Genomic DNA, 27,297 nt, shown 5'->3' with positions numbered 1-27,297 from the left:
AGGTAGTTACGAGGCAAGTACAAGAAACAGCGTCCCTGACAGGGCCGGCCTGGGACAGGATGAACAGGGCATGTGTGTGAAGGGAGTCTCTGAGGACGGCTGCTCCTAAGGATTTAATGAGTTGGCTCACTGAGCAAGGCTTCTGATTCAACACAGCGCATTAGACCTGCACATCAGGGAAATAGTTCCACTGATTGCTATTTTAGCATTTCAACGTGAAATGTACCACTATCATTAATATCTAGGACCCCTTGAGAAAGAGGCGGCCGAGGCTTCACGGCTTCAGAGCAGACTGCGGGAAACGGGAACAGCCAGGGGCTGGTCAGGTGGGGTTCGGGGTGCTGTGGCCTAGAGGAGCCTGGAATCTTCCAGAAAAGGATCCAAGAAGCTATCAAAAGCTTTCTGGGGCCGTGAGCTTTAGCAACTGCCTAGGAGGCACCAAGAAGGCTGTTTTACAACAGCAGAGTCAGGCTGCAGGTAGGCTGATGCCGAGAGTGGAGGCTTCTAAACATGAATAATGACCGCTACCTGCTCTCAATAGAAAACATTTGGAAATGCTCACAGCATCAGATAGGAGCTAAGTGCTAAAATGAGAGAGCTAACTCCTGAAAAATGGGTGGGATTTATTCAGGAAAGGATTCGGAGGGGCATGATACTTGCTCAGAATGGCCTTGCATATGCATAAGAGAAAAAGCTTTCTCCAGATGTAGAGATGGGGATAGTGGAAAAGGAAGATTAACACCCAGACACCCAGAGCAACATCCACAGACAAAAGAGAAGAGCCAGGAATCGCAGGCATCAGCCTAGTGTTTGCCCAGCTGCGTGTGCCCGGCAGCCGTCAAGTGCTCACTCACCAGCAGGAGAAAGGCAGCCTCCACAGGAGCCTCTCTAAGAGGCTTGAGTTCCATCAAAGGCCACCAACAATGGATATTTTCCCTGTCATTTCTATTTTCAGAGAAAATGAGACATTGTGGTGCTTCATGCTATTCCATTATTGAAATGATTCTCAATGTAGAAAACAAACTCTGAGTTAGAATTCCACTAGATCGGGGAAATTATCCACAGCACCTTAGAGATCAAGGCATCCTAAAAGGAAGGTGTTTCATTACCTGGCTTTGCTCCCCCTGAGAGAATGAAGAGGGGAAGGTGGTGAGCTGTGACAAGCCAAGCGGGGGTGGCGGGCAGCAGAGGTCCGCAGGACACCTGCAGCGCATTTCTGTTTTGGAGCTTCACAGGGCTATGTCTTTTCAAAGCTCTATTGAGAAATGACAGGCTCCCACCCTCAGGCCAACAGCTGGAGCTGGGCTTTTATTACTGGGAAATAGTGTTGCATCTGAGTCATTCAAGGTTGGCCTTCCTGGGGACTAAAACAGCCCCCACTCGCACGCCTGTGGAGGATGTCAGTGAAGCAGGTCATCTTATCATAGTCGGTCAGCTGGGAAGTCAGTGGCGTGGGATTCCACAGGGGCAGAGAGGGCAGGCAGGGCCCTGAAAAAACTCGGCACATGTGTAATCATGTGTTAGGGGAGCAGGTCCACACATAGAAGACCAAAGACTATGGCAATGAGATAACCTGGCACCAGCTTCCATGGCACCATGGAAGTGCTAAATACTGTCATAAATAAAAACAGCATTAGAAAAATGTCACGCTTTCAGATGACGATGAGGAGCTAACACTTGAGGACATTTCCTTTTTAACTGGAAAAAGCTGGAGTGTATTGCGTAGGCTGTAACACTGCGCTACTCGGCACAGAATGAATCCATCACTTGCTGTCCTTCTGGTTCCTCACCCACTTCCTATGACATAGCTGGTGGCTGTGCGTGTAGAGGGGAGGCTGGGGCCTCAGTGCAAAGCACAATTGTTTACAACCTTCCTGGAAATGGCTGTTCTCTGGCTGGAGGCTGGGGCCATTTCCACGATGCCCAGGACAGCCCCCGCCACAAAGAACCATACAGCTCAAAATGTCTACAGTGCCGCTGCTGAGAAACCCTGCTTTTTCAGAGAGACAGAGTAGCAGTGGAGGAGAAGGGCTCCAAGTATTGGACAATGGGGTCCTTATCTTAAGTCTTAATGAACCTTGGGATGCAGAGAGAAACAGCTCTAATGTGGGGATAGTTTCTGCAGGACTCACAGGGGGATCTCCAGCACAATGACTGATTTGTTTAGTTAATTTCCAAACAGGCCTGTACATACTATGTTATTTACAGATTAGCATTGTGAAGCGCCTTCTGCTGCCACGCACTGCCATAAATGGAACGCTTGTAGAACATATGTAAACAATTAAGTGTGATTTGCAGGCTGGGTGTCCCATGTTTACTGATTAGTAACAGAAATACTCAGAGTGTGTGTGCCCATCTACCTTAGTCACTGTCCCAGGCTCAGATAGCATCTCCACCTTGGGTACTGCAGCAAGCTCTCTTCATGTGTGCCTTATTCCTCTCTGTGGAAGCCAGCAACCATACACTGTTTTCACAGTCAATCCCATGCTCCTGACCACACTCTCCTGCTGCAGTTCCCCAAACAAAAACAATGATCCAAAGGCATGTACAGTCACACATGCCTGTAGTCTTAGTGATGTGGAAGGCTGATGTGGGGAGTTCAAGGATGTAGTGCATTCTGACAGCGCCTGCGAGTAGCCATTGTACTCCAGCTTGGCAACTAGATGACTAGCACCATCTCTGAGCAACTAAAAGTGAAACAGAAGGAGACACCTTCCATTTGTATGGTGACTTCTGGGTCACTAAGCGCTTTCCATTCCATAGGCTCCTCTCATTCTCACGGATGCATGATGTAATTATTACAACCCTTTCATATGAGAAGAAACAGGCCAGAAAAAGTGGAGAAAGAGAGTAAGATGGGTGGGAGCAAATACTCAGTATCTGATGCCACACTGAAGAAGCACAGGAGAAAACCCACAGCTGCTTCCAGGCCACCTACCTCTCTAGCAAACATGGAGTTGCTTTTATAATGCGTAACTGGAGTCATCTTCTTCTTTTTTTATTTATTTTTTTGAGACGGAGTCTCTCTCTGTTGCCCAGGCTGGAGTGCCGTGGCGTGATCTCAACTCACTGCAACGTCCACCTCCCAGGTTCAAATGATTCTCGCACCTCAGCCTCCCGAGTAGGTGGGATTACAGGCACCTGCCACCATGCCCGGCTAATTTTTTTTGTATTTTTAGTAGAGAGGGGGTTTCACCATGTTGGCCAGGCTAGTCTTGAAATCCTGACCTCAAGAGATCCACCTGCCTCAGCCTTCCTGAGCAGTTGGGATTACAGGAACCTGCTACCATGCCCGGCTATTTTTTTTTTGTATTTTTAGTAGAGACAGGGTTTCACCACGTTGGCCAGGCTAGTCTCGAACTCCTGACCTCAAGAGATCCACCCACCTCAGCCTCCCAAAGTGCTGAGATTACAGGCGTGAGCCACCGTGCCCAGCCCTGAGTCATCTTCTTAAAGGCCTTCTCAGCTGTGTGAGAATGAACTCATCCCTTTAAAGGCTTCAGTTGAGCCACAATACTGAAAGCACTGTAAGTATAGTTCTTGAACTCACCCCCATCTCACCCTCCTAATTGGTGTGTATACTCTGCACAGACCCTGAATTGAGAGTGTATTAATACTGCTTTCATGAACTCTTTATCCAAGAAGTTACTCCATTGGCTCTAAAATCAAGACAACCTCTGGTTGGGATCCCAGCTCTCTCCTACCTGGTAAAGAACATTCAGAAAGAACACTCGGTAAAGAACACGTGATGTCCCCCAAATAGCTCCAAGGTGCTTCACTTCCTCTAGAGTTCAGGTGCTGCACTGAGAAGCGGCATATGGACCTACAGGGTTGGAGGGATGGGAGCCAGGAGCTCCAAACTGAAGCTTAAATCTTGGTTCTGATACTTGTCTCTTGCCCTCATTGTCATCAATTTCTTTCTGTGTTCACTCATAAGATCAATTACTGCCAGGCATATTTAGAGGCTTGGTGAGGGTCTTGCTAGGAATTTCTTTCCATGGGGGACCCAGTGCACAAGTGGGGTCTGCAGACAATGGGTGCCTGTTGGTGAGGGGGTGGGACAATTCCAAATACACCCCAGTGTCCAGTGTTCACCTTGTCCTATGGGATCAAAGCCTGTGTCTTCAATGACACAGTGGATGTGTCCAAGTAAGCTGGGCACGGAGGGTGCAAACTGGCAGCAACTCCTAGGGGAAAAGCACTGGGCCGGCAGGAAAGGGCAAGATGCCATCCCAGGGTTGAAGCATCCCTGAGGTCAGGCCACCCAGAGCATCAGAGCCATGATGCCTGTAGCAGGTGCTGTCAGCAGCTCTCAGCATCACAACCTAGCACAGGACAGGTCCACAAGGAAGCGTGCATAGGTGAGAAGGTGGATGCCCTGGAGCAGCTGGGCCACCCCAGGGAAGTGTCCATGCAGAGCTGGGGGGAGTGTGGTGCGTTCCTGCACAGCAGATGGAGATTAACTGCTGGGAGATGTTGTGGACAGCGGGACAGTGCGGCCAGTAGGAGCGAGGACTCTGGAGTCTGGGCATGACTCTATGGTGAGACTCGCACAAATCACTTCTCTGTGTTTCAGAAATCCCAGCTGCAAAATCGAGCCAATAATACCTATCTCATCATCTCTCATGCCTTCAGAGAAGACGAAATGCATTAACTCTCCTAACTTGCATTAGCACTCTGCCCAGTACCTAGTGGGCACCGCTGTAAGTGTTCACTGATACTGTTATTGTTATTTTCACCCCTGAACTAGTATATTTCAGCAATCAATATCCAGGCCACCTTGGCTTCAGATATAAACTAAGCACATTTGAATTGCAGAATCTCATATAATCACTGGAAATAAATTATGTTGGCTAAAGGATTTCAGTGATATTGGTGATATTGCTTCAAATAAATCATAAGTGTGAAATAATAATTAACAAAAGAGAAATAACTAAAATGCAAAATTTAATTAAAAATATATTTGTAAAGTATGTTTGACCTCGTGATGTTTTAACAGCAATAGTTCTCTGCTCGGAGGCTCCACATCAAGTGGATCAACTACTATTGCCTGGTGCAAAATCCTTCATAAGCCCGGCCTGATGACCAGGGTTGGGCTGGCTGTAGAAGAATCAATCACTCGGCAGCTTGTTGAAAATCACAGATTTCCAAATCCAAGATCTAGAGAGTCCATGTCACTGGTTTGTGATGGAGCTTGGGGTCTGTATTCTGATCAAGCTCCCTCTGTGATTCTGAGGTTTGGACTCACGGGACCAGAGAACCTGGGGTCTCCTAAAGATGGCAAGACATTTCAGAGAAGCAGGGAGCTGGAACCTGGAGGAGAGCCCATACACCAGGCCCAGGTGGGAGGGGCTTTGCCACACTGCATTAGCATTTAAGGTCCCAGAAACTTCTGCTCCTTTGTAGGCTATCATTTTTTTCCCCTATGCTTTAGACTTACATATTTTTCTCATGTTCCAAGATTGTGATTTTAGCTTGATAACATGATTTTAATCTCCTAGGTCAGATATTGCATCCTGTTTACTTTATTTATCAGATTCTGATTTCTGAGTTTCCTTAGTCTGGCAAGTGGACCTTAATTTCCCTTTACAAGATGACCCACTGTGACATGACAGCTGGCCCCCGTGGGGGCCTCGTCTCCAGTGGAAGCTCAGGAGGAGAAGTTGAGATGATGTCTTGGATTTCTGAAGAGAATATTTCCTCAACACGCTGTGGGTGGGAGGAGTGGGTAGATGGTAGATGGAGTGACCTCAGACCACAACAGTGACCTCCTGCAACAAGGCAGCATGCCACAGCTTGGCAGAGCACACTTCGGTCTGGCTTGTTTCCCTATCACTTTTCAAGATCAAATTTGCCTTAAATTTTCTATCCTCTTGGAAGCTTACTCTACTCTGAGTCAGTAAATTTTCTTTTACAAACAAACCTGTTGCTTCTATAAAATGCAGCCATCTTCTCCTAACCTCGAAGGATGGAGCATCAGCTAGAATCCGCCTCATCACCTTTCATGTATTTGAAGATAGTAATCAAACCATCTCATACTCTGTGGTCAGTGAAACTATTTTGACTTCCTACTAAAACATCCCATTATATCTAGATGGCTTTCTTCAGCGGGAGACACAGTTTTCCAAGAAGGTATGTCTCAAACCTTAAATCTAATAAATATAAGTGTCTTCTTGTCACATCCATATGAACCCATTCCATCTCCATAACATATCAACATTTTATTTAAAGACAATTTATATAAAGGTAGTCTTTTGCTCACTTACATTTGGCATCTCATTTAAGATGAATTTCAATGTACTCATCCTCCCTAATTTTGCATGCATATATTTTTCTTTCTTGAGGACTATCCATCAAATCTATGTCAGTTTTGTAAAGTCAAGACATTTCCCCCAACAAATTGGTCAAGTGAAGCGTATCTTTAAGACCTACCTGGAGAGTCAGTGTTCACCATCACCTGATGTGCTTTAGCACTAACTATGTAACAATGACTTGTTGGGTCTCCTACAGTACACCTAAGGACATACTCCCCATTTTAAAGTTATACAACCATACAGCACATATGCAAACACACAATTATGAGCCATTCTTACTTTGCACATGAATATAATCATACTAAAAGATTAGCAAATTGAATCCATCATTGTATAAGAACAATAATATATCACAACCAAGTAGAGCTTATTTCGGAATTGTAAGCGTGTTTCAACATGAGGAAATCTACTAATGTAATACAACATTAATATATTAAAGAAGAAGAAGAATATCATCCGAATTATGCCCCCCAATTCTATACAAATTCAACATCCTTTCTTGATAAAGCTTTAGCAAGCTAGGAAAAGAAGGAAACTCCCTGCCTTCATAACAGTGGTTTCATAGAAACCTAAACCAAACCCCATTTTAAAAATTAATTTTAATTTTAAGTTCCGTGGTACATGTGCAGGACGTGCACATGTTCTGGAGAAAAGAATGCTGCACAGAGAGGCCAAGAAGAATCTGAGCAGACTGGCCTTGTTGGTTTTAGGTAATGCCCTTTTTGTCCAATCACATTTCTGCACAGCTGTCCAAGCTTTAATCATGGACAACCAATGACGCTCCATAAAAAGCCCAAAGGACACAGTTCCGGGAGCTTCTAGAGAGCTGAACATGTGCAGGTAGATAGGAAGGTGAAGAAGAATTCATCCACCTGCCTGGAGAGTGGCACACCCCAACTTCACAGGGATGGAAGCTCCTGTGCTCGAGACCCTTCCAGACCTGGCCTATGCATCTCTTCATCTGGCTGTTTATTTGTATCCTTTAAAATATCCTTCATAATAAACTAGTAAACGTGTTTCCCTGGATTCTGTGAACTGCTCTAGCAAATTCATTGACCCCAAAGAGGGAATTGTGGGACCCCTCATGTAGAAGCCAGTCAGAAGTTCAGGTGGCCCAGACTTGTGGGCCTCAACCTTCAACCTGTGGGTTCTGACACCATCTCTGGTTAGTGTCAGAAGTGAACTGGAGGACACCCAGCTAGTGTGCAGAGCTGCTTGCTTGCAGGAAGAAATCCCACATATATTGGGGCCACAGAAGTCTTCTGTGTTGATGACTGTTGTTTTTGTGTGAGAAGAGAGGAAAAACATGGTTTGAGAGTTTTTCCCTAAACAGTATCTATAAAAATTAAGTGTAAAATTTGAGCTCTGTAGACTATTTTTTTCAAGTCAAACTATTTATGGCACCCTAGCAGATTCAATAGAAATCCCAGCTGTTGGTTGAAGAGCGGTGGGGCCCTGCCAGGCTCCAACCTCCCCTCCCACTGCATCCTCCACCCCAATCCCCAGGCATATCCAACTAGGTCAGAACTTCATAATTTCAGACGATGGGCTTAGGGTGGGATGTAAAAGAAGTTGTCTTTTGTAAGTGAAAAAACTGAACGGAAAGCGTCTTGGAGGATCTTTCTATGTGGTGGAACCTCTCGGTGAAGTGAACCAGTCCCAAATAATCAAGTGTTTCCCTAGAATACTGAGAGGATTCTCCCCAGAGTTACCTCATCACCATGTCTGCAGCAAGTAGAGTTGACATTGAGTATGAGAAACTATCTGAAATAAAGGAAATCCCATCAAAACAAAGTTTAAAAAAGCAGCTGGTAAGCATGGCGTTTAATTAAAGAAAAAGAAATAAAGCAGACCAAACAAGAAACGCCTGGATCAGGAATATCTGAACAAGTTACACAAAGAACAAGACTGAAAAAGCTTTTGAAAATGCCTTAGATATGAACTGAAATAATATTTGCAACTTGAAGTTTATAAAACATTTCAAATTGATCCAACAAAAGAGCTTATTTTAATCATCTTCCCAGGTGTTACGAATATCTCAAGAGTCATTTTGTGATTTCAAGTGCAAGATCCTATGAAGCCCTTCTCAAACACTGTTCTCTGCTTACAGTTTAATAAGGAGCCCGATCTTAGGGGCCACATCATAATGTTTTATGAAGCCCACAGGGGAGTCATCTGTTAGACCTGCGGCAATCATCAAGCTTAGTCCCAGATGGCCACAAAGAGAATGCCCTGAGTCCAGTGTGAGACTGAGTCAGGTAAGAGGACAGGGAGAGACCAGAGGCCAGCCAGCTCCTCCCCAGGAGATTGGCCTAAAATAGGCATTAACTGAGACTTTAAGGGTCAGAGTTTTGGTATTTCTCACCTGTAAAAACGATCATGAGATTCTGAGACGTGGGAGTTGAAAGAGTAGTTGATATCACAAATCCTAACTACCCTCGGTTCTTACTTGTCCCTCTTGGTGACTCCAGGCTACTGCCTCCAGAGGAAAATGAAAAGTGCTGCCAGCCACACACTTTACCCTTTATCAATTCACAACTCTTACTTGATGATACCTCCCAACAACTTGCCACCAGTGTAGACTCACAGCTGCCCCTTTCAAGAAGGACATTTGGAAACACAGTCAACAAGGCTCCCTGGGCTTGGTTACCTGACAGCCCAGAACTGTGACAGTTGCTAAACAAATAGACAGGTGGGTTTTGCCCTTAACAAGCTTATAATCCCACCTAACGTCATAAAACTCACTCAAGTCAATATCAAAAGAACCTCTTTTGTAGAGCACCATCAATAATATAATATAGACACAATGAAGCAAGTCCAAGTAGAAACAATCCCAGACGGGCAGAGGCTAAGTAGAGGCCCCCTTTCTTCTCTAAGCTCCCTAGGTTTGTGTTCTCAACCTTGGCTGCCCACTGACATCACCTGGGAGCTTTTGAAACTTGGGATGTGTGGTCCCACCCACAGAGGTGCTGATGGAATTGATTAAATATCCTGGGAATCAGGATATTTAAAAGCCTGACAGGAGGTTTTAATGTGCACGTGGGGTTGAGAACCACTCATCAAGGTGATTCCACTTTGTGGGCAGACAGAGTTCAGCACCACAGCCCATAGTGCTAAAAAAGGGGACATCTGTGCAATGGCCACTGATTTGGGTGATTTGAAGCTGACTGATGAAATTTTAAGAGCAGTTTGGCATGAGTACTGTTTCTTTGGTGGACAACATCACCTGAGTGACACAGGGTGCCAAAGAGCCAGCAGAGTTTGATTTTGTTTCTGTTCTTTAAAAAGACAGACGTGAGCTATTTGCCCACTGAGGGGAGAGACCCAGTAGAGAAAGGGTTTGAAAAACAGAAGGGGCATCCAATTCATCAAAGCTCCAAGGAGACGGGGTGAAGTAGGGTCTGGACTAGAGCTCAGATGTGAGGATTTTCTTTTATGAAGACAATTAGGGGAAAGGGACCTAACACTGAGCAGCAACTCTGTTAGGTACTGGGCTAGGCACTTCATAGGCATGATTTCATTGAATCTTCCCAGCAAATCTGCAAGGACCTCTGTAACACAGAAGGTCCTAGATCCAGAATCCCTGGGTCTTGACGATTCCATGTGAATGATATTTCCAAATTGAATACTCCAAAACAGCAGTGATCAAAAAGAAATGTTCATGTAGGCCCAACATAATTTATTATGAAAAGAACTATCTGAAAGTAGTATAATAAGTCCAGCTTCAAAATAAAGAAAATGATTGACAAAATCTGTCAAACATGTGAAAGTGGGTGCCTGTACCTAAGAGATTCCAACTTCTCCCCCCAGGTACCTGATGGCCATATTGTGAGCGGCTGTTCCCAGAGCTCTCCTCCCCAGGGTGCACAGGGCGAAGGACAGAGTCACCAAGGGAGAGTCCTCGTCACTGTCCAGGGTCGTTGAAGGCTGAAAGAGCAAGAAGTTAACTCAGCTTTCACACAGGTTCCAATATGTACCAACACACATGCATAAACGTAGAGTGACATTGGCTTTGTAAGTCAGCCACGTGGTCATCCAGTCCCCTCTAAGATGACCCCACAGACAGGGAATGCTCAGCTTCCTGAAGCAGTTTCTCCTGTGGTTGGACACGGAAAAAAAAAATAAAAGTGGAAAAGTTATTTTAGGAGAGAAAAGGGCCTAAAACGTGGGCTGATGATCTGCTTTTCTGGGATTTGAAATATGGCACTTCAGGTCATAAAGATGGGCAGTGATTACAGTCAAATGGGTGCCCACCTTAACACTCTCCAGTGCAAAGGAGAGGCATGGTCTAGCACGGAGAGAAAAAGAACTTGGATCCAATGTGAAGGAGAGTCCTCTGTTCTCCCTAAAAGAAGGAGCCCTGTGGGTTGACTGCTAGCTAGACTGTAAGTCGACAGTCAACAACCAAATTAAAGGAATCTTTTAGCTCGGGCATGGTGGCTCATAACTGTAATCCCAGCAATTTGGGAAGCCAAGGTGTGAGGATCACTTGAGCCCAGGAGTTCAAGACCATCCTGGGCAACATAGCAAAACCCCATCTCCATAAAATTTTTTAAAAAAATTAGCCAGGTGGCCGGGCGCGGTGGCTCACGCCTGTAATCTGAACACTTTGGGAGGCCGAGGCGGACAGATCACCTGAGGTCAGGAGCTTGAGACCAGCCTGGCCAACATGGCAAAACCCTGTCTCTACTAAAAATACAAAAATTAGCCAGGCATGGTGGTGTGCACTTCCAGCTACCCAGGAGGCTGAGGCAGGAGAGTCACTGGAACCCGGGGGGCAGAGGCTGCAGTGAGCCGAGATTGCGTCACTGCACTCTAGCCTGAGCAACAGAGCAAGACTCTGTCTCAATAAATAAATAAATAAATAAATAAATATAATAAATTAGCCAGGCATTGTGGCATGTGCTTCTAGTCCCAGCTACTGGGGAGGTTAGGACAGGAGGATCACTTGATCCTAGGAGTCTGAGGCTGCAATAAGCTATGATCATTCTGCTGCACTCCAGCCTAAGGAGAGTGAGACTCTGTTTCTTAAAAAAAATTGTCCAAAGTCAGCTTTAAAAAAAAAAGGGAGGGAGAGTGGGGAGATGCAGAGGAAATTTAAAGTCAAAATATCTTTTGAAGGAAAATAAAATAATTCCATGAACCATCTGAGGAATGGACAGAGCCATCACGGAGCTATAGCCGACAACATCAATCAATTCTTTGAATATCTCAACTGCTGAAAGAGGCCTGGCATGAGTTAAGATTATTATCACACCTTCTTTGTGGTTGGTCTGGAGAAAGCAGTTTCTGCCACCTGCTTCTTCTCCCACCTGTTTTTAATCACCCATAAGAAACTCACAGACCTTGGCTAGTGTCGTGGTTTGGTTTACTCTTTCTAGGACATGCCACAGACTGCATCGGCTGCTGAGGAAGTTGTTTCTAACTTGTACCCACATTTTCCAACAACAACCCATGGACTCAGCTTTTCAAATACTAAGAAGCAAAGTAAACCTGCTCCCTTCATTTGCTCCCTCCCCCTTCTCCTCCTCCCCTGCCCCTTTCTCCTCTTTTTGCAAACTGTCATAATTCTTGATTATATTTCTAAGAGGCAGGATTCACTTCCAGAAGTGTTCTCAGCACATACGAAATAACAGCACAGACACACAAAATAACGATGACAGAAGTTAAGTTGGACCATCTGATTGCTAAATAGAATTTTCATGTCCATGATTCATTATGTTCAGTAAATCCCCCTGATTTCAGCACAGACACACTTGGTAGGGAAATCCCAAAATGTAATTTTAAACGAAGAAGCTTCAAATGTTTAAGTTATAATAGAGGCTTAAAACTTCGCTGGCCCTGAGCACTGCATAAAGGGATCTATATCTTTAAGTGTCCTTCACTGGAGACATGGTATATTGATTCTCCTATTTAATTTTGCTTACCTTCAATAAACATCTGTCCAAATAGTGCTTTTTTTCTATCCTCTATGTTAAAAGTCTACCATAGAATATAAGAAAGAGATGGACATGACAATGTTCTTTATTTATTAAACTTATATTCCATGCCTCAGCCCCCACCTCCCTGACCTACCTCTTGTCTTTTCCGTGCACAGTGTTGAATCCATTCTAGATAAACATTGCAGAAGCTAGCTCGTGTGATCCCCTGGAGACACGGGACGTAGTCATCATCAATGTTAATGTTGAACATTGCAAGGTCACGCTCAATGTAATGCCACTTGGCAAAGGGCTGCAGGGACTTCAGAAGTGATTCATTTTTGATCCAGGAGAGGAGTTTGGGAGACGTTACCATATAGTATATTATACTCTGCAGAGAAAAAGCAAGATTTTGAGCCCTCACAGCTATTCTAAAGCCAGGAAGATTTTATTTATTAATTTAATCTTAGAAAGTAAATCAACCTCAGGAAAGTAAGAGGCATGAAATCCCTACATGTGGTATCATTTGTATGTTCTGCTGGGTGTAATGCACAGAACTCATTTGAGACATTCTAAAATGTCCTTTTTTTTTTTTTTTTTTTTTTTTTTTTGAGATGGAGTCTTGCTCTGTCACCCAGGCTGGAGTGCAGTGGTGCGATCTCGGCTCACTGCAAGCTCCACCTCCCAGGTTCACGCCATTCTCCTGCCTCAGCCTCCCAAGTAGCTGGGACTACAGGCGCCCGCCACCACGCCCAGCTAATTTTTTCTATTTTAGTGGAGACGGGGTTTCACCATGTTAGCCAGGATGGTCTCGATCTCCTGACCTCGTGATCCGCCCACCTCGGCCTCCCAAAGTGCTGGGATTACAGGCGTGAGCCACCATGCCTGGCCTAAAATGTCCTCTCTTAAGGGTTATCTACAACCTCAGGAAAGTAGGAGACATGGAATCCCTACAGGTAGTATCACTTGTATTTTCTGCTGGGAGTAATGCACAGAACTCATTTGAGACATTTCTAAAATGTCCTCTCTTAAGGGTTATCTTAGGGAAGAGGAAAGTGAGAAGAACATAATGCTAACAGAATGTAATGGAACAGAATTTGTATGATGAGGAAGAATGACAGTCAGCCCCATCCTTTCTGAGAAAAGCGCGCAAAAGCACCCTTTGACGGGGTTGCTGTAGGCTTTGGTGGTTCCTAGGCTAGGCTGATTCAGCTGAAAGAGATTGGGGTAGACCCGCCTCCAGAGACCTAGCCAATGAGTATTTAATGAACTAAAATAACAGGGTTTTCAGTTTGTTTGTTTGTTTGTTTTTTGAGACAGCAGTGTCTCTCTCTGATGCCCAGGCTGAAGTGCAGTGGCACAGTCATGGCTCACTGAAGCCTTGAACTCCTGGGCTCAAGCAATCCTCCTGCCTCAGCCTCTAGAGTAACTAGGGCTACAGGTGCAAGCCACCATTTCTGGCTAATATTTAGTTTTTTTTTTTTTTTTGTAGAGACAGGATCTTGTTGCCCAGTCTGGTCTTGAACTCCTGGGCTCAAGCATCCTCCTGCCTCAGCCTCCCAAAGTGCGAGGATTACAGGGGTGATCCACTGTGCCCAGCCAAAACAACACAGTTCTTATGGAAAGCATTGACAATGCGAAATTGTTGTAACCTTCACACACTTAATCCTGACTGCCCAGACAGTGGACATCTGTGATACGTTCACAAGTAACCCATGTTTCCTTCTTAATCAGACAACTGTACTTATGAGTCCCACTTGGGGAAAATGCCTCCCTTGGGCTTGATTATTATGAGTAACAGCTTTGTGGAAAGCCATTTTGTAGTTTTTGAATAAATTCCTCCATCAAAAAGGCTAGCACCTGGCCTCAAGAAATAGAAATGGGACAGAGGAAATGAAAATCCAAGCCTGATAGGCTTGGATCAGGGTGTGCTGCTGCGGAGTCCCTGCCACCGTGCACCGCAGTTCCATTATAACAGAAAAATGCAGGTGGTGCTCCAGGCTATTGAGGCTGAGGGGCACCCCTGGAATGAGGCTGCACATCTCACTGTGAAATCATGAGGGGCTGGAGGGCTCACAGTGTTTGATGCAAGGAGGCAGGGATGTGTGCTCCTGTTAGAAACAAACGCTTAATTGATGCTCTTCTCTGTTTATAAAAACATATTCTTTTTAAGTGAGAAAGCAGAAAACGAATATTGGGTGGACGGAAACAAAGTCTTCAGTGACTGACGCTTGTAAGTGGAGTGGGCTGAGAAACCCTTTTCTAGGGAAGCCCCCACCCTCCCTCTCTGGCTCTTCCCTCCCTCTGTCTGGGAAATAAAACCCAGAGCTCAAGGCCTCAAGTTTACTTGGGTATCTGGTTTCAAGGGTTTTTTTTAGGACTTTAGCAGGTGAAGAGACAGTCTGTGATTTCCACTAAACAACTGCAAATGCATGACTTAGGCTCTCTGCTGTGAGGACTGAGGACAGCCTGGACTTTGGGGAGGTTCCTCTGTGGTTCATGGCTGATGCTCTTCCTTCTTTTGGGCACACCTTCTATTACGCTCCACAGTCTACCTGTCCCAAAAATGAGGAAGTGGAAAAATGAAATCTGCAGACAATAACTAGAATTCAGTAGTGTGCCTGTTCTCCCATCCTCTGTAACACCCCACCATAACCATCCTGGCCTCAGGAAAGCCCTTCGATATAAGGAGGAAGGAAGAGAGGGAGTGATGGAGAAAGAGGTCAAGGAAGCTGAAGGCAGAGGCGGGAAAGAAAGAGATGCTAATGATGCCCACGTTGCATGGCTGTTCTGAGGTTTAGAATGACACAATGTATATGAGGAACTCAGCACATGGCCTGGCCCGTTGATATGTGTATATGTGGAAAAACAGTCATGCCTTTGACATCTGTGACTTACCTACCCAGCAAGCAGGATGAGCGTGGGACTCAGAGGGGAGGCAGGCAGTGGCAGCAGTAGCAGCAGCCCAGGAGAGGTTGAGGCAGAGGGGCGAGGGAACAGGGATGGCATTAGGGGACAGGAGAACCGTTGTGTCTGTGGTGGTCACCAGAGTGCACATCTGATATTCACAAATAGAAACTTTGAATCTGGAGGGTTTTCTCTTGTCTCCTTGCTGGCTGGATCATTTAAAGACAGTTTAAGTCGTCGGCCCAAAGTTGCAAGCAAAAGAGAGTAACGATGCCCATGTCCACGAGCACCACTTCTCAGCTGAGCGTTACAAAGGGAAGAAAGAAATTTGGTCTCTCTAAACATCTAGCTCTAGTGAACATCTGGTCTAGTTTTTCTGCAACATGGCCTAATCACATACCAGATAGGAATAACAAACAAAGACTGAAAGACAAAAGTTTACGTTTTCATTCATTGCTAGGGAGCAATTAAAACAACCCCACAACCGATGAAGTCAGAATAGTCAATGAGGACTTTGAATCCCAGAGGTTAACACTTCCTCCTCTCCGTCTGGCAAAACGCTGCAGTGCTGACTTCAGAACAGAACCCAGCTTGATGCTCAGTTTTCTAAATCACAGCACCGACACTTCTCACTGGGAGAAAACAGAACCACCCCAAATGCTTGCAAGTCATACCCTATCTCCATTTAATCTAGGCAGAACTTCTGTCACGGAGACACAGTCAATGAACACTGTAAAATCCTTCAGAATCTGTCCGGATGAGGCGGACACAACACTAAGTAAAACATAAATCGGGGCAGTGACAATGAATTGATGGGGTAAACCTAGACTGTGCTGAAAGCAGGACCCCTCCTGAATAAATTCACAATATCTGGCTCCTCCAGCAGGGATTCTCCTGGTTCCTCATTTTAATTGTAGATCAGCATATTCTTTCAGACAACTCATTCTAGGAAGGGGGGCCTGGCAGGCAGGCCAACCTGTCGGGTTGTTCGCGCCTCATTCTGCAAGGCCAGTGATAAGCGTGTCTCCTTTCTAAAAGAGCTGCCCAGAAACAATGACAGCAGGAGAGCCAGGCCCACACAGAAAGCAGCAGATTCCTTGACTGCTAAGCAGGTTTTAAACACTAATAATTTGAAGAGAGATGGAGGAGACACGAGGGAAAACCTCAAGTCGCCAGGAAGGAAATGATTTCAAATATATTCATACAGGGTGGGGGAACTGACCCAGTTTATTAGGAGATTTCAAAAAATTCCTTTTGTAGTAAAGGAATTATTTCAAATTTGTCTTCCTTTTCAGTAAGAAAATAATAAACAGAATGAAATCAAACTCTTGAAACTTTAAGTCATTCAGAGCTACAAAGGCAACTTTGTTCACCTAGCAACCATGCCAAAGAAGAAAATCATCTTTTTTTTTAACCCCAAAATGCTGTTTCTTCTGTTCTAATAGGCAGTTAGCCCTCCTGAAATTTCCCTTAACTAGCTGCACCGGGGAATGAGTGCAGGTTCCAAGCCACCCCTTGCTGAAGGGCAGAAAAGCACTGAGTGCTGTATTCGGAGGCAACCTCACAGGATAGGCCTGGCAGTACCAATGTGAATTAAACACGGGGGCACCGTGTTTTTGGGCATCTGCCCAAAAACCTCAGCCCCATCCTGAGTGCTGACTTGGGAGTTAAGAACATTCTTGTTTCTGTGGGGCACAATTACGTCTGTAGTAGCTCCAAAGCCTACTTGTATATCAAATCACTTAGGAAACTGATTAAACAATATAAGTCCTTGGGTCCCGGGAGGTGGAGGTTGCAGTGAGCCAAGATCACACCACTGCACTCCAGCCTGGGCAACAGAGTGAGACTCTTTCTCAAAAAAAGAAAAAAAACTCCTTGGGTCCCACCCCAGGCCCATGGAATTCGAATGTGTGGGTAGGACATGGGAATGTGTAGTTAACTAGCTTGCGGGGGAGGAGGGGAGTCTGCTCCAGGTTTGCCCTGGCGCTGGCTTGTGAGAGGCGCCATGCTAGGTAGCACACCCATGCACTGCCTGCCTCTCCTAGCCCGCCTGCAACTCCCATTTTGCCTTCACTCCCCTTTCTTAAAAAACAGAGTGGAGGGCATGGTTTCCTCACAAGCCAGCTATTACCCGGCAGGTTCTGGGGGAGCCTTCCTGAGCCCTTTTGCATTTGCACATGATCCTGGATTTGTCAAATGGCAAATTGTCATCTTAGAAATCATCTAGGGGACTGGGAGGCACATTTCCAGCAGTTAGGAAAAAAGAAAGGTGAGTATCAACTACCAGTCCAAGGAAAGAAGGCATCAAAAAGCTCGTCCAATCATGGAACCTCCAAGGCCTCTGTAAAAGCCAACAGGGTTAGGCCAGGGAGGATGGACCCAGACAGGGCATCTCACTCTCATCCCTCCTCCCTTCTCTCCCACTCACGGTGATCTGCTGGCCCCATGGTGACGGGTTGGGCCTGTCCACGTGTCTGGCTCATGGAAAGGCAGGGATGTGGCTCAGTATTGAACCCCAGTCCCACTACTCGTGCCTGCAGCAGGCCACCAGACCCTTGACTGAATTAGGATCTCTTCTGTCCAGACTGTATGGCCCAGACTCCAAATCCATGTTCCCCAGAACCTTTGTTCATTCAGTACAAAAAAACAAATTGGGCCATGCAATAAACAGGTCATCAAGCAGAGCTCTGAGGACCCAAAGAGGACTCAGTTGTGGCTTCTCTGTTTAGGGAATTGCCATAGAGTGAAGTAGGAAAGTTTGCAGAGCAAGGGGAGAGGAATGCTGGGCATGGCCCCGGGCAGTCAGCTGGTGAGGAAGAGCTGTTGAGACTGAGGTTGGAAGAGAAGCTGTGGGCATGTGGAAGGGAGAGGAGAGTCCCTGCAGGAGGAGCAAGCAGTGTGCAAGCATGTGGGGCAGGGAGCACAGGTAGTGTGTGCACAGTGTGTACACAAAACAGTGAGAGATGGGGGAAGGGGAGTGGGAAACACAGCCAGTGGCAATACTGGAGGTCTCTGGGTAGCAGATGAAAGAGTCTAGCCTAATTCTTTCTTTTTCTTTTCTTTTTTTTTTTTTTTGAGACAGAGTCTCGCTCTGTTGCCCAGGCTGGAGTGCAGTGGTGCGATCTTGGCTCACTGCAACTTCCGCCTCCCTGGTTCAAGTGATTCTCCTGCCTCAGCCTCCCGAATAGCTGGGATTACAGGCTTGTGCCACCACATCCGGTTAATTTTGTATTTTTAGTAGAGATGGGGTTTCTCCATGTTGGTCACGCTGGTCTTGAACTCCCGACCTCAAGTGATCTGCCTGCCTCGGTCTCCCAAAGTGCTGGGATTACAGGCATGAGCCACTGCGCCCGGATGAGTCGAGCCTAATTCTTGAGGCAACAGGAAGATGTCAACTCCAGGGCTTATCTACGTGGCTGTCTAGACCCACCGCTGGTCCTCACTGCCCCCTTCCAGCCACTTGCTTCACGGGCCTGTGAGTCCTCTTGCTTAGTCAGCCCCTGGATGTAGCTGTTCCTGCAACCACCCTGTCCTGCCTCCTGAAAACTAAAGGAAATACTCAAGGGACACTTTCCTTCTTGAAGGAGATAACAGAGATGGCTAGTTACCATTTATCATCTGTTTTCTCCTTCTTCTGTGAACACACGATTTCATTCTGGGCTCATGGCTGCCCAAAGTACACTTTCCAGACCCTGTTCCAGGTGGCATGTGACAATGTTCCGGCTGATGAGATACAACAGGAGGATATTGTGGCAGCTTCCTAGAACCTCATTAACAGACTGCTGATGCATGCCCTTGGTCTTCATTTTCTGTGTCCTTTCCTCTATCCCTTTAAGCCTGTAACTTAAATTGTGGAACTCAAATTTTGGAAGCTACCATACCAACCATCATCAAAGTCCAAGAGAAATAAGCTTCTAACATGCATGCCACTCTTATTTCATGGCTCACTGCCAAATCTAACACAACTGGTATATTGAATTTGCTTAGAGTCTAGAAATAGAAGATAGGCATAACTCCCTGGTATGCTTCCCAAATCTTCCCCCATTTACATTAGGTTGGACAAAACATGTATAGTTTTGTATGAAATTTGAATATAATGTTTTGCATCTCCAGCACACACAAAGACGGTGAGCACAAACGGCTAAATCTGTTGTAAACATGCTGCCACAGAAAAGGGTTTTGCAAACATTTTGTGTAGCAATCACCTAGGGGATGAGATCTAAGAGCTATTTATCCTTCTGACTTTCACAGCCTATCTTCTGCTTCCATGTAGCTTCAGCAGCTATTGTGGATTTCGGGAATCCCCATTACCCAGGCTGGAGTGCAGTGGTGCAATCACAGCTCACTGCAGCCTCAAACTCCTGGGCTCAGGCAATTCTCCTGCCTCAGCCTCCTGAGAAGCTGGAACCACAGGTGTGAACCCCATATCTGGCTAATTTTTCAATTTTTTTGTAGAGATGGGGGGTCTTGCTATGTTGCCTAGGCTGGTCTTGAACTTCTGGGCTCAAACAATCCTCCTGCCTTGGCCTCCCAAAGCTCTGGGATTACAGGCGTGAACCACCATGTCTGGATTTATTCCAAATTTCTCAATGCCATTTGTTTGTTAGCTGGTTAAAACTTTAGGTGCCAAGTTATCTTTTCATTCTGTGTTTCCTTATTTCTGCTGGACCACCTGTCTCAGCACGCTGGCAGGGGGCCTTGTGGTCTCCGACGGATGAGCTTCCTCTTTTTGAACAGCATTAAGAGGTGACGTTCCTGTGGTCCATCCAGGACTTCCACCATGCCAAGTCCCCCCAAACTCCCAGCATAGGACCCACAGCGAAGATTTCCTCTGCCACACGGCCCTCGCCTGCCCCTTCCCCTTCAGAAAACACCTCAGCCCGGATGAACACTACACATCCTCAGTCAGGTCCCACACTTGTTTTCCAGGAGACTTACTCCAAACTGCCATGATTTCTGAGGTTGAATACAGATTGGGCAGATGTAGGCACTGAGCAACTGAAAAAATATGTTATTAGTCTCCATGTGAGTTAGGGGGAAAGGCTGTCACAGCCAATTCTGACTGGATGGTTTAGCTACATTTTGAGTTCTCCTTATGAGCTTAAAATATAATTCTGATTCTAAAGTGGACACTGTGCAGAGCATCTAATTTGACCCTTATAACTCAAACATGGAGGCTTAGAAATATTTATAGGGTATTTAAATTTGTCCTCATCATCAGGACAAGCAAATAATGCTGTGGTAGAAGAGACAAAGAAGACCTAGATAAGAAAACAAACTGCTTATTGGTGCCTAAGCTTAGGATATGACCCAGGGCACAAATCTCAGGTTAAATCAAAGCCCGCTAGGATTTTTCCAAAAGCAATGGTTCCGCAGATGGCTGGGCTTCCAATTCGGAAGCTGAGGATGACAGGCTTCAAAATTTAGCTTTCGACAGAGCTCTTTCGGAGCTTCCTGTGCCATCCTAGCATTTCTGCCTTAGGTGTTTGGGAAACAGAGCAATACCTTGATGTAGTAGCGGATGAGGATCCTTCGGAGGTCAAACACCTGCAGCATGGTGGCCGCGTTGTTGTCCAGGATGCTGTAGCCCTCCAGGATGTACTGGGTCTGCGTGATTTCCCAGGTGAGCCAGCGGAGGTGAAAGGCAGCGTTGCAGGACAGCAGGTGAGGCAAGTGGCCTGGTTTGCAGCAGCAGCAGCCTCTGTTCTCCTCGTCGCCCTCCATGATGGCTTCTACCTCCCTCTGCTGGCAGTAGGTTCCTGGCCGAGCACAAACATGAAGGAAGTTTGAAGAGAAGGCATGCTAGAATGTTTGCTTCAATGGATTTCCCCATGCCTTCATCAGAGGGGAAGAGGCTGAAGGGAGTCGAGGAATCAGGAAATTTGTTTGTCCTCAAATAAGTCCCCCAAAGAAGTCACAATTCTCATAATCATGAACTCTTTTATTCACTCACATTCAGTCTGGGTCTCTGTAGAAAATATATTTAAACGATTTAAAAATTTTTATGGAGATATGAGCTAAATGTCAACACAGAAGAACATCATTTCAGTGGGAGGCAGTAGTTGACAAACAGGTTTTGAAAAAGGTAGTACATACTAGCTACTTGACTTTAGTCCATTTATTTAACTGGTCCAGGCTTGTTTCCTCATCTATAAAACAGGCTATTGTAAAGATGAAATAAAATGGCATATGCAAAATGATTAGTCACCACGCAAAAATGGTAGTTGTTCCTATTATTTTTACTAGATTGTGAGCTCCCTAAGGGCAGTGCCTGGCAGGTAGAAATTCAGCAAACACACAAACAAATAAATAAACAAACTGATGAGCTAGTGAATACGTTACTTTACTCACCAAATATTGAGTGCATCCAATGCACTGTGAATACAGCAATGAAACAAATATATAAAATCCCTGTCCTTGTATAGCTTATCAGTTTAGGTTAAAGAAGACAGACACAAAAAAATAATAATAAAGCAAAAAAGGTCTGGAATGACAGGGTGGGAATAGCTATTTTAAATAGGGGATCGGAGAAGGCCTCCCTGGGATGTCTGAGTAGAGACCTGAAGGAGGTCGGGGGGAACTCAGCGCAGATAACTGAGAGAAGGGTTTTCCAGGCAGACAGATGACTACGTCCAAGGCCTTGAGGTGGGAACATACTTATTATATGTTCCTAGAGCAGCACGAAAGTCTATAGTGGAGGGCACAAGTGGGAAAGTAGTAGATGAAGCAGAGAGGTAGCCAGGGGCAGATCCAACTTAGAATGAGTTAGAGGAACGGTTGGATGGCTTTAGCTTAAAAGAAACGTGGTCTGACTTATGTCTTAGGAGGACCACTCTGGCTTGCTGCCCAGAGAAAGGACTGTCGAGGGAACAAGAGTGGGAGCCAGGGCATCACTTGTGAAGCTGTTAGTGAACCGAGATGCAAGAGAATGATGACTTGGTCCTGGGTGGCTGGAGGAAGTGGTGAGAAATGATTAGATTCTGGATACATTTGAAAGCAGTCTGATGAGAATTGTTGATGAATTTCAACATGGGGTATTGAAAAGATGAGAAAAGAATGATGCTAAGGTTTCTGTCCTGAGCAGGATGAAGAATGAAATTACTATTTACAGAGGAGAGGAAGATTGCAGGAGGACCAGCCTTTGAGTAGGAGTGAAGGGAAGATCAGGGATTTACTTTTACATACGTTAAGTTTTAAGTGCCTAATATATCAAAATGGAGATGTCAGGGAGGCAGCTGGATTAAGGAATCTGAAGCTCTGGGGACAAGCCCTGGCTGGAGATTTATAAAATCTAGGAGAGTTATTAGCATGTAGGGGCTATTTCAAATCACCTATATGCTAATAAGAGAGTGTACAGAGAGTATGGAGAAGAGGTCTGAGAAGTAAACTCTGAGCATTCCGACATTTAAAGGTTGGACAGGTGAAGAGATCCCAATAAAGTGATAGAGCAGAAATGGCAAGTGAGTTAGAAAGAAAACCAAGAAGTCCCAAAAGACAAGTGAAAAAAGAGTTTAAAGGAAGAGGGAACATCAGTTACATCAAATGATGCTTACAGGTCAAATTACATGAAGAATTAACTGTTAGATTTGGCAATATGGAGGTGTATGTTGATCTTTGCAAGACGGGTTGTGGTGGAATGGTGGGGGAGGGGTAGTCTCATGAGCGTGAATTCAAGAAATAATGGGAGGGGAAAAAGCAGAGACGGTGAATGTAGCCAACAATTTCTGGAAGTTTAAAAAATCTTTTTGACTTTATTATCTTTCTTGGCACTTTATTGCACAGGCTAGGATCTGCTGTACGCTGCTGAGCAGAAGTGGTGAAAATTGGCATCCTTGATTTTTCCAAAGAAGCGTCACTTAGTTTCATTATTTTTCCTCCAATGTTTCTCTATTTTCTAGAGAAACCATAGACATCCAACTCTTATCTCTAAAATTTTCTTCCTTTTACTTGCTTTGGATTTATATTCATCAGTTTTTTCTAGTACAAGGTGAAAACTATGTCAAGGGTCACTAACGTTTTTCTGTAAAGGGCCAGAGAGTAAATATTTTAAGCGTTGTGGGCCACATATGGTCTCTGTTGCAGCTGCCTCTCTTCCTCCTCCTGCTTCTCTTTCTCTTCCCCTTCCCCTCTTCCTTTTAAAAATGTAAAAGCCATTCTAAGCTCATGAACCCTAGTTTGCCAAACGCTGGCTTACATCTCGATTTTAAACCTTTCTTCTTTGCTAATATAAACTTTTACAGCTGCACATTTCTCTCTATGCATTGCTTTAGTTGCATCCCACACATTTTTTATATGCTGCGTTTTGTTTTCATTCAGTTCAGTTATTTTGTGATTAACTTAGTTATTTCTTTCTTGACTCCTGAGTTTAGAAGTGTGTTGCTTATTTTCCAAATATTTGGGAATTTTTATGATGTACATTTTTGTAAGTTTCGAGTTTAATTCCAGTGTTACTGGAGAATGAACACTTATTATTTCAGTCTCTTGAAATTTATTGAGAGCTATTTGATGGCTTAGCACATGGCATATTTCGGTGACTGTTTCAAATGCTCTTGAAAACATCTGTATTCTGCTGTTGCTACATGAAGTGTTCTGTAAATGTCAGTTAGTTTAAAATGGTTGACAGTATCATTCAAATATGCTAGATACTAATATTTTTGTGTGAATTTTCTATCACTTATTGAAGCTATAGTGTTAATGTGTTCAACTATAATTGTAGATTTTTCTGTTTTTACTTTTAATTCAGTCAGTTTTTGCTTCTTATAGTTCTGTTATCAGGTGTATGCACATTTAGGACTGTTATGTCTTCTTGATGAATTAACTCTTTGATTATTATGAAATATACTTCTTTAGTGTGGTGATACACCTCATCTTGAAGTCTGATATTAATAAAGCTAATCCACGTTTCCTATAATTAGTGTTTGTAAGGAATGCAATTTTCTATCTTTTTATTTTTAAATAGCACAAAACAAAATAGGTGTGAGGGTTCCTAAGACTCTCCAGATCTTTATAGTTAAAACATCTCTTGTAAACAGCATGTAGTTAGGACTTGCTTTTTTATCTAGTCTGATGATCTCCAATTTTTAATTATAGTGATTAATCCATTTACATGTAATGTGGTTATTTATAGGACTGGGTGAAAGTCTACTATTTTCCTATTTGTTTTATTTATCCAACTTTTTAAATGTGTATTCTTTCCAGTCCTTTTTTTTTTTTTTTTTTTGAGATGGAGTCTCACTCTGTCACCCATGCTGGAGTGCAATGGTGTGATCTCAGCTCACTGCAACCTCTGCTTCCCGGGTTCAAGCCATTCTCCTGCCTCAGCCTCCTGAGTAGCTGGGATTACAGGTGCCTGCCACCAGGCCCCGCTAATTTTTCATATTTTTAGTAGAGATGGGGTTTCACCATATTGGCCAGGCTGGTCTTGAACTCCTGACCTTGTGATCCACCCACCTTGGCTTCCCAAAGTGCTGGGGTTACAGGTGTGAGCCACCGCGCCTGGCCCAGTCATTATTTTTTAATTGAGCAACTTTTGGTATTTTATTTTTTATTCTCAATCAGCTTTTTAGCCATACCTCTTTTATTTTTGCAGTTTCTCTAAGGGTTATAATCTGTGTGCTTTATCTTATCACAATCTACTATGAATCAATTTCATATGAGTCCTCCAATGATATAAGACATTACAATGGAATATTTATCCTCTCATGTTATTTGTATTACTGTTGTCAAACATTTTACTTCAATATGTAATTTAAACCCAAATATACATTCTTATAATTTTTTGCTTAAACAATCAATTCTAAAAGATTTTAAAAAGAAAAAAATCTTTGCTCACATATTTGCCATTTCTCACAATCTTCATTCTTTTGTGTAGAGTCGATTTTTCATCTAATATTGTTTTTTAGCCTGAAGAATGCCTTTTAATGTTTCTTATAGTGCAGGTCAGTTGGTGATTATCTTAGCTTTTTTAATCTGAAAATATATCTTAATTTTGACTTTATTCTTGAAGAATATTTTTCCTAGATGTAGAATTATGAGTTGATAGTTTTTGTTTTTGATTTTTCTTTATGCACTTAAAAATATTATTCCATTGTTTTCTGGCTTGTATGATTTCTTTTGATAAGTCAGAGATAATTCACACTGTTGGTTCTCTCTATATAATGCAAATGTGTTTTTAAACTCTCTCATGCTCTTGGTAAGATGACGATTACAAATCTCACATGTGCTTATAATTTTTCTTTACCTTTAATTTTCAGACATTTGATTATTACACATTTAGGTTTGGTTTTCTTTGTGTTTGTCTTGCTTGGGATGTGTTGAGGGCCTGGGATCTATGGATTGATATTTTTCATCAATTAAAAAAAATCTGGATAATATGTCTTCAGTTGCTTTTCCACCCCTATTTCACACTTCTCCATTTAGGACTTGAATTACACATATGTTAAAATACTTGATATTGTTTCACAAGACATCGGGTCTCTGTAAGTTTTCTTTAGTCTTTTCATTATTTGCATCAGATTGGATAGTCTCTACAGCCTTGAGTTCATGGATCTTTTCTGTTGTTGTTGTTGTTAAGCCCACTTACTGAATTTTCATTTCAGACATTGTATTTTTTCCAGTTCTAGAATTTTAAGTTTTTGGTGTACTTTTCCTCTCTATTAATATTCTCCATATGTTCATTCATTATGATCATTTTTCCTTTGAAATCCTAAACATAGTATTACCTGGTGGAAACTTTTTTTCTATTAACTATAAAATCTTTGAGTGTGTTTGTATTTATAGTTTCATTTTTCTGGTTAAGAGTCACTTTTTTCTGCTTCTCTGCATATTTAGAAACTCTTGTTATATGCTAGATATCATTGATATTATAGTCCTGGCAGTGTGGACTTTTTGTCTTCCTTTTTAAAAGAGCCATGTTCTGTCAGGAAGTTAATTTATCTGCCCATCAGGTTGTCAGCTTGATCCTTTTAAAGCTTGTTTTAAATCTTTGGCTGGGAAGGTCCAGAGTAGTCCATATTCCAGGGGGATAATATCTCTACTCCTAAAGCCTGGTCTTTTGGGGGTCTCAACTAAATTCCCAAGATGTTCAGCAAGGTCTCCTCACTGGCTATTTGGAGCTTCTACATTTCTCAGCACTGCGTAGCCTACATAGTCTTTATTTATATCATGTCATTCCAGTTACCATTCTCTGTCAGGCTATGCCTATGCAAGTGCAGGTTAGTATCCATCTAATCACGAAAGGGGATCTCCATGCAGATTTCTGCAGCTCCTCTTTGCAATTCACTCCTGTCTGGTACTCTGACCTACAAAGTCCAGATACTTCAGCAGCCCAGGACTCGGATTCTATCCCCCTAGTTCAATAAGACCACAGTACTTTGTTTGGGCTCCACCTTCCTATACTGTAAACAAGAAAGCACCTCTAGGCAGAAAGTGGAGGCAGTTATGAAGCTCATTTTGTGTATTTCCTTTCTCTCAATGATAAGGGTCCTGCACTGCCTGTTGTCCAATATCTGAAAAGTATTGATTAATGTAATTTTTCAGTTTTATAATTGTTTATGATAGTAAGAATATTTCAGTACTGGTTATTCACTCATGGCCAAAAGAATGTCTTTGAATCTTTCTACATGTCTTTGGAGCCTTAATTAAAACACAAAACATTTCGCTTCACCCACTCCCACCCCTATTCATTATTCACTTTTTCTGGGATCTCATATCATTATTCACAGTGTCTGGTAATTAGTAGGCACTAACAAAGTTGTTGATGCAGTGATTGAATGGACAAATAAAACAGTTCTTATCCAGATCTCTGTCTGAACAGGCACCAATTGAGGAACTCCATAGCTGTATATTGTATTACCTTACATATGGTGGCAGATAAAGAAAGGCTATGTTTAGACCAAGCCTCTATATAGAACCCAGGAGTGAGATGACCATAATATGCCAGAGATTGAAAACTACAACCTTCAAATCGTAATGCACATTCAGAGCTATTAGGATAACAGTCTATGAAATAGGAGTCCAGGTCAGGAAGGGGAAAAGCCCAGCCGGCTGCATTCATAAAAAGGGAGACAGTTAAAGCCTGATCCCAAATCTTCAGATTCCATTTGTCTTTCTGCCAGACCTCCTTGCTTTGGCTCTTGGCTGAAAGCATTCTTTTTTTT

At 43.8% G+C, this 27,297-nt stretch overlaps 1 protein-coding gene across 4 annotated transcripts in view; it reads right to left on the bottom strand.

The window, feature by feature from the left end:
• PCNX2 (pecanex 2) overlaps positions 1 to 27,297 on the bottom strand; it is a 343,243-nt gene that overhangs the window by 21,087 nt on the left and 294,859 nt on the right. For all 4 annotated transcript variants that reach the window (XM_016941055.4, XM_063790484.1, XM_514278.8 and 1 more), the window contains 3 exons: positions 20,645 to 20,898; positions 12,390 to 12,623; positions 10,129 to 10,241 (listed from right to left, as the gene is read on the bottom strand). In XM_016941055.4, the coding sequence (XP_016796544.3) occupies positions 10,129 to 10,241; positions 12,390 to 12,623; positions 20,645 to 20,898 (601 nt within the window). The remainder of the gene's footprint in view (positions 1 to 10,128; positions 10,242 to 12,389; positions 12,624 to 20,644; positions 20,899 to 27,297) is intronic.

The sequence above is a fragment of the Pan troglodytes genome, chromosome 1 (genome assembly GCF_028858775.2).
Source record: "Pan troglodytes isolate AG18354 chromosome 1, NHGRI_mPanTro3-v2.0_pri, whole genome shotgun sequence".
Lineage (NCBI taxonomy): Eukaryota > Metazoa > Chordata > Mammalia > Primates > Hominidae > Pan > Pan troglodytes.
Note: the sequence above shows the minus strand (reverse complement) of the source record. Positions and strands in the feature narration are given on the sequence as shown.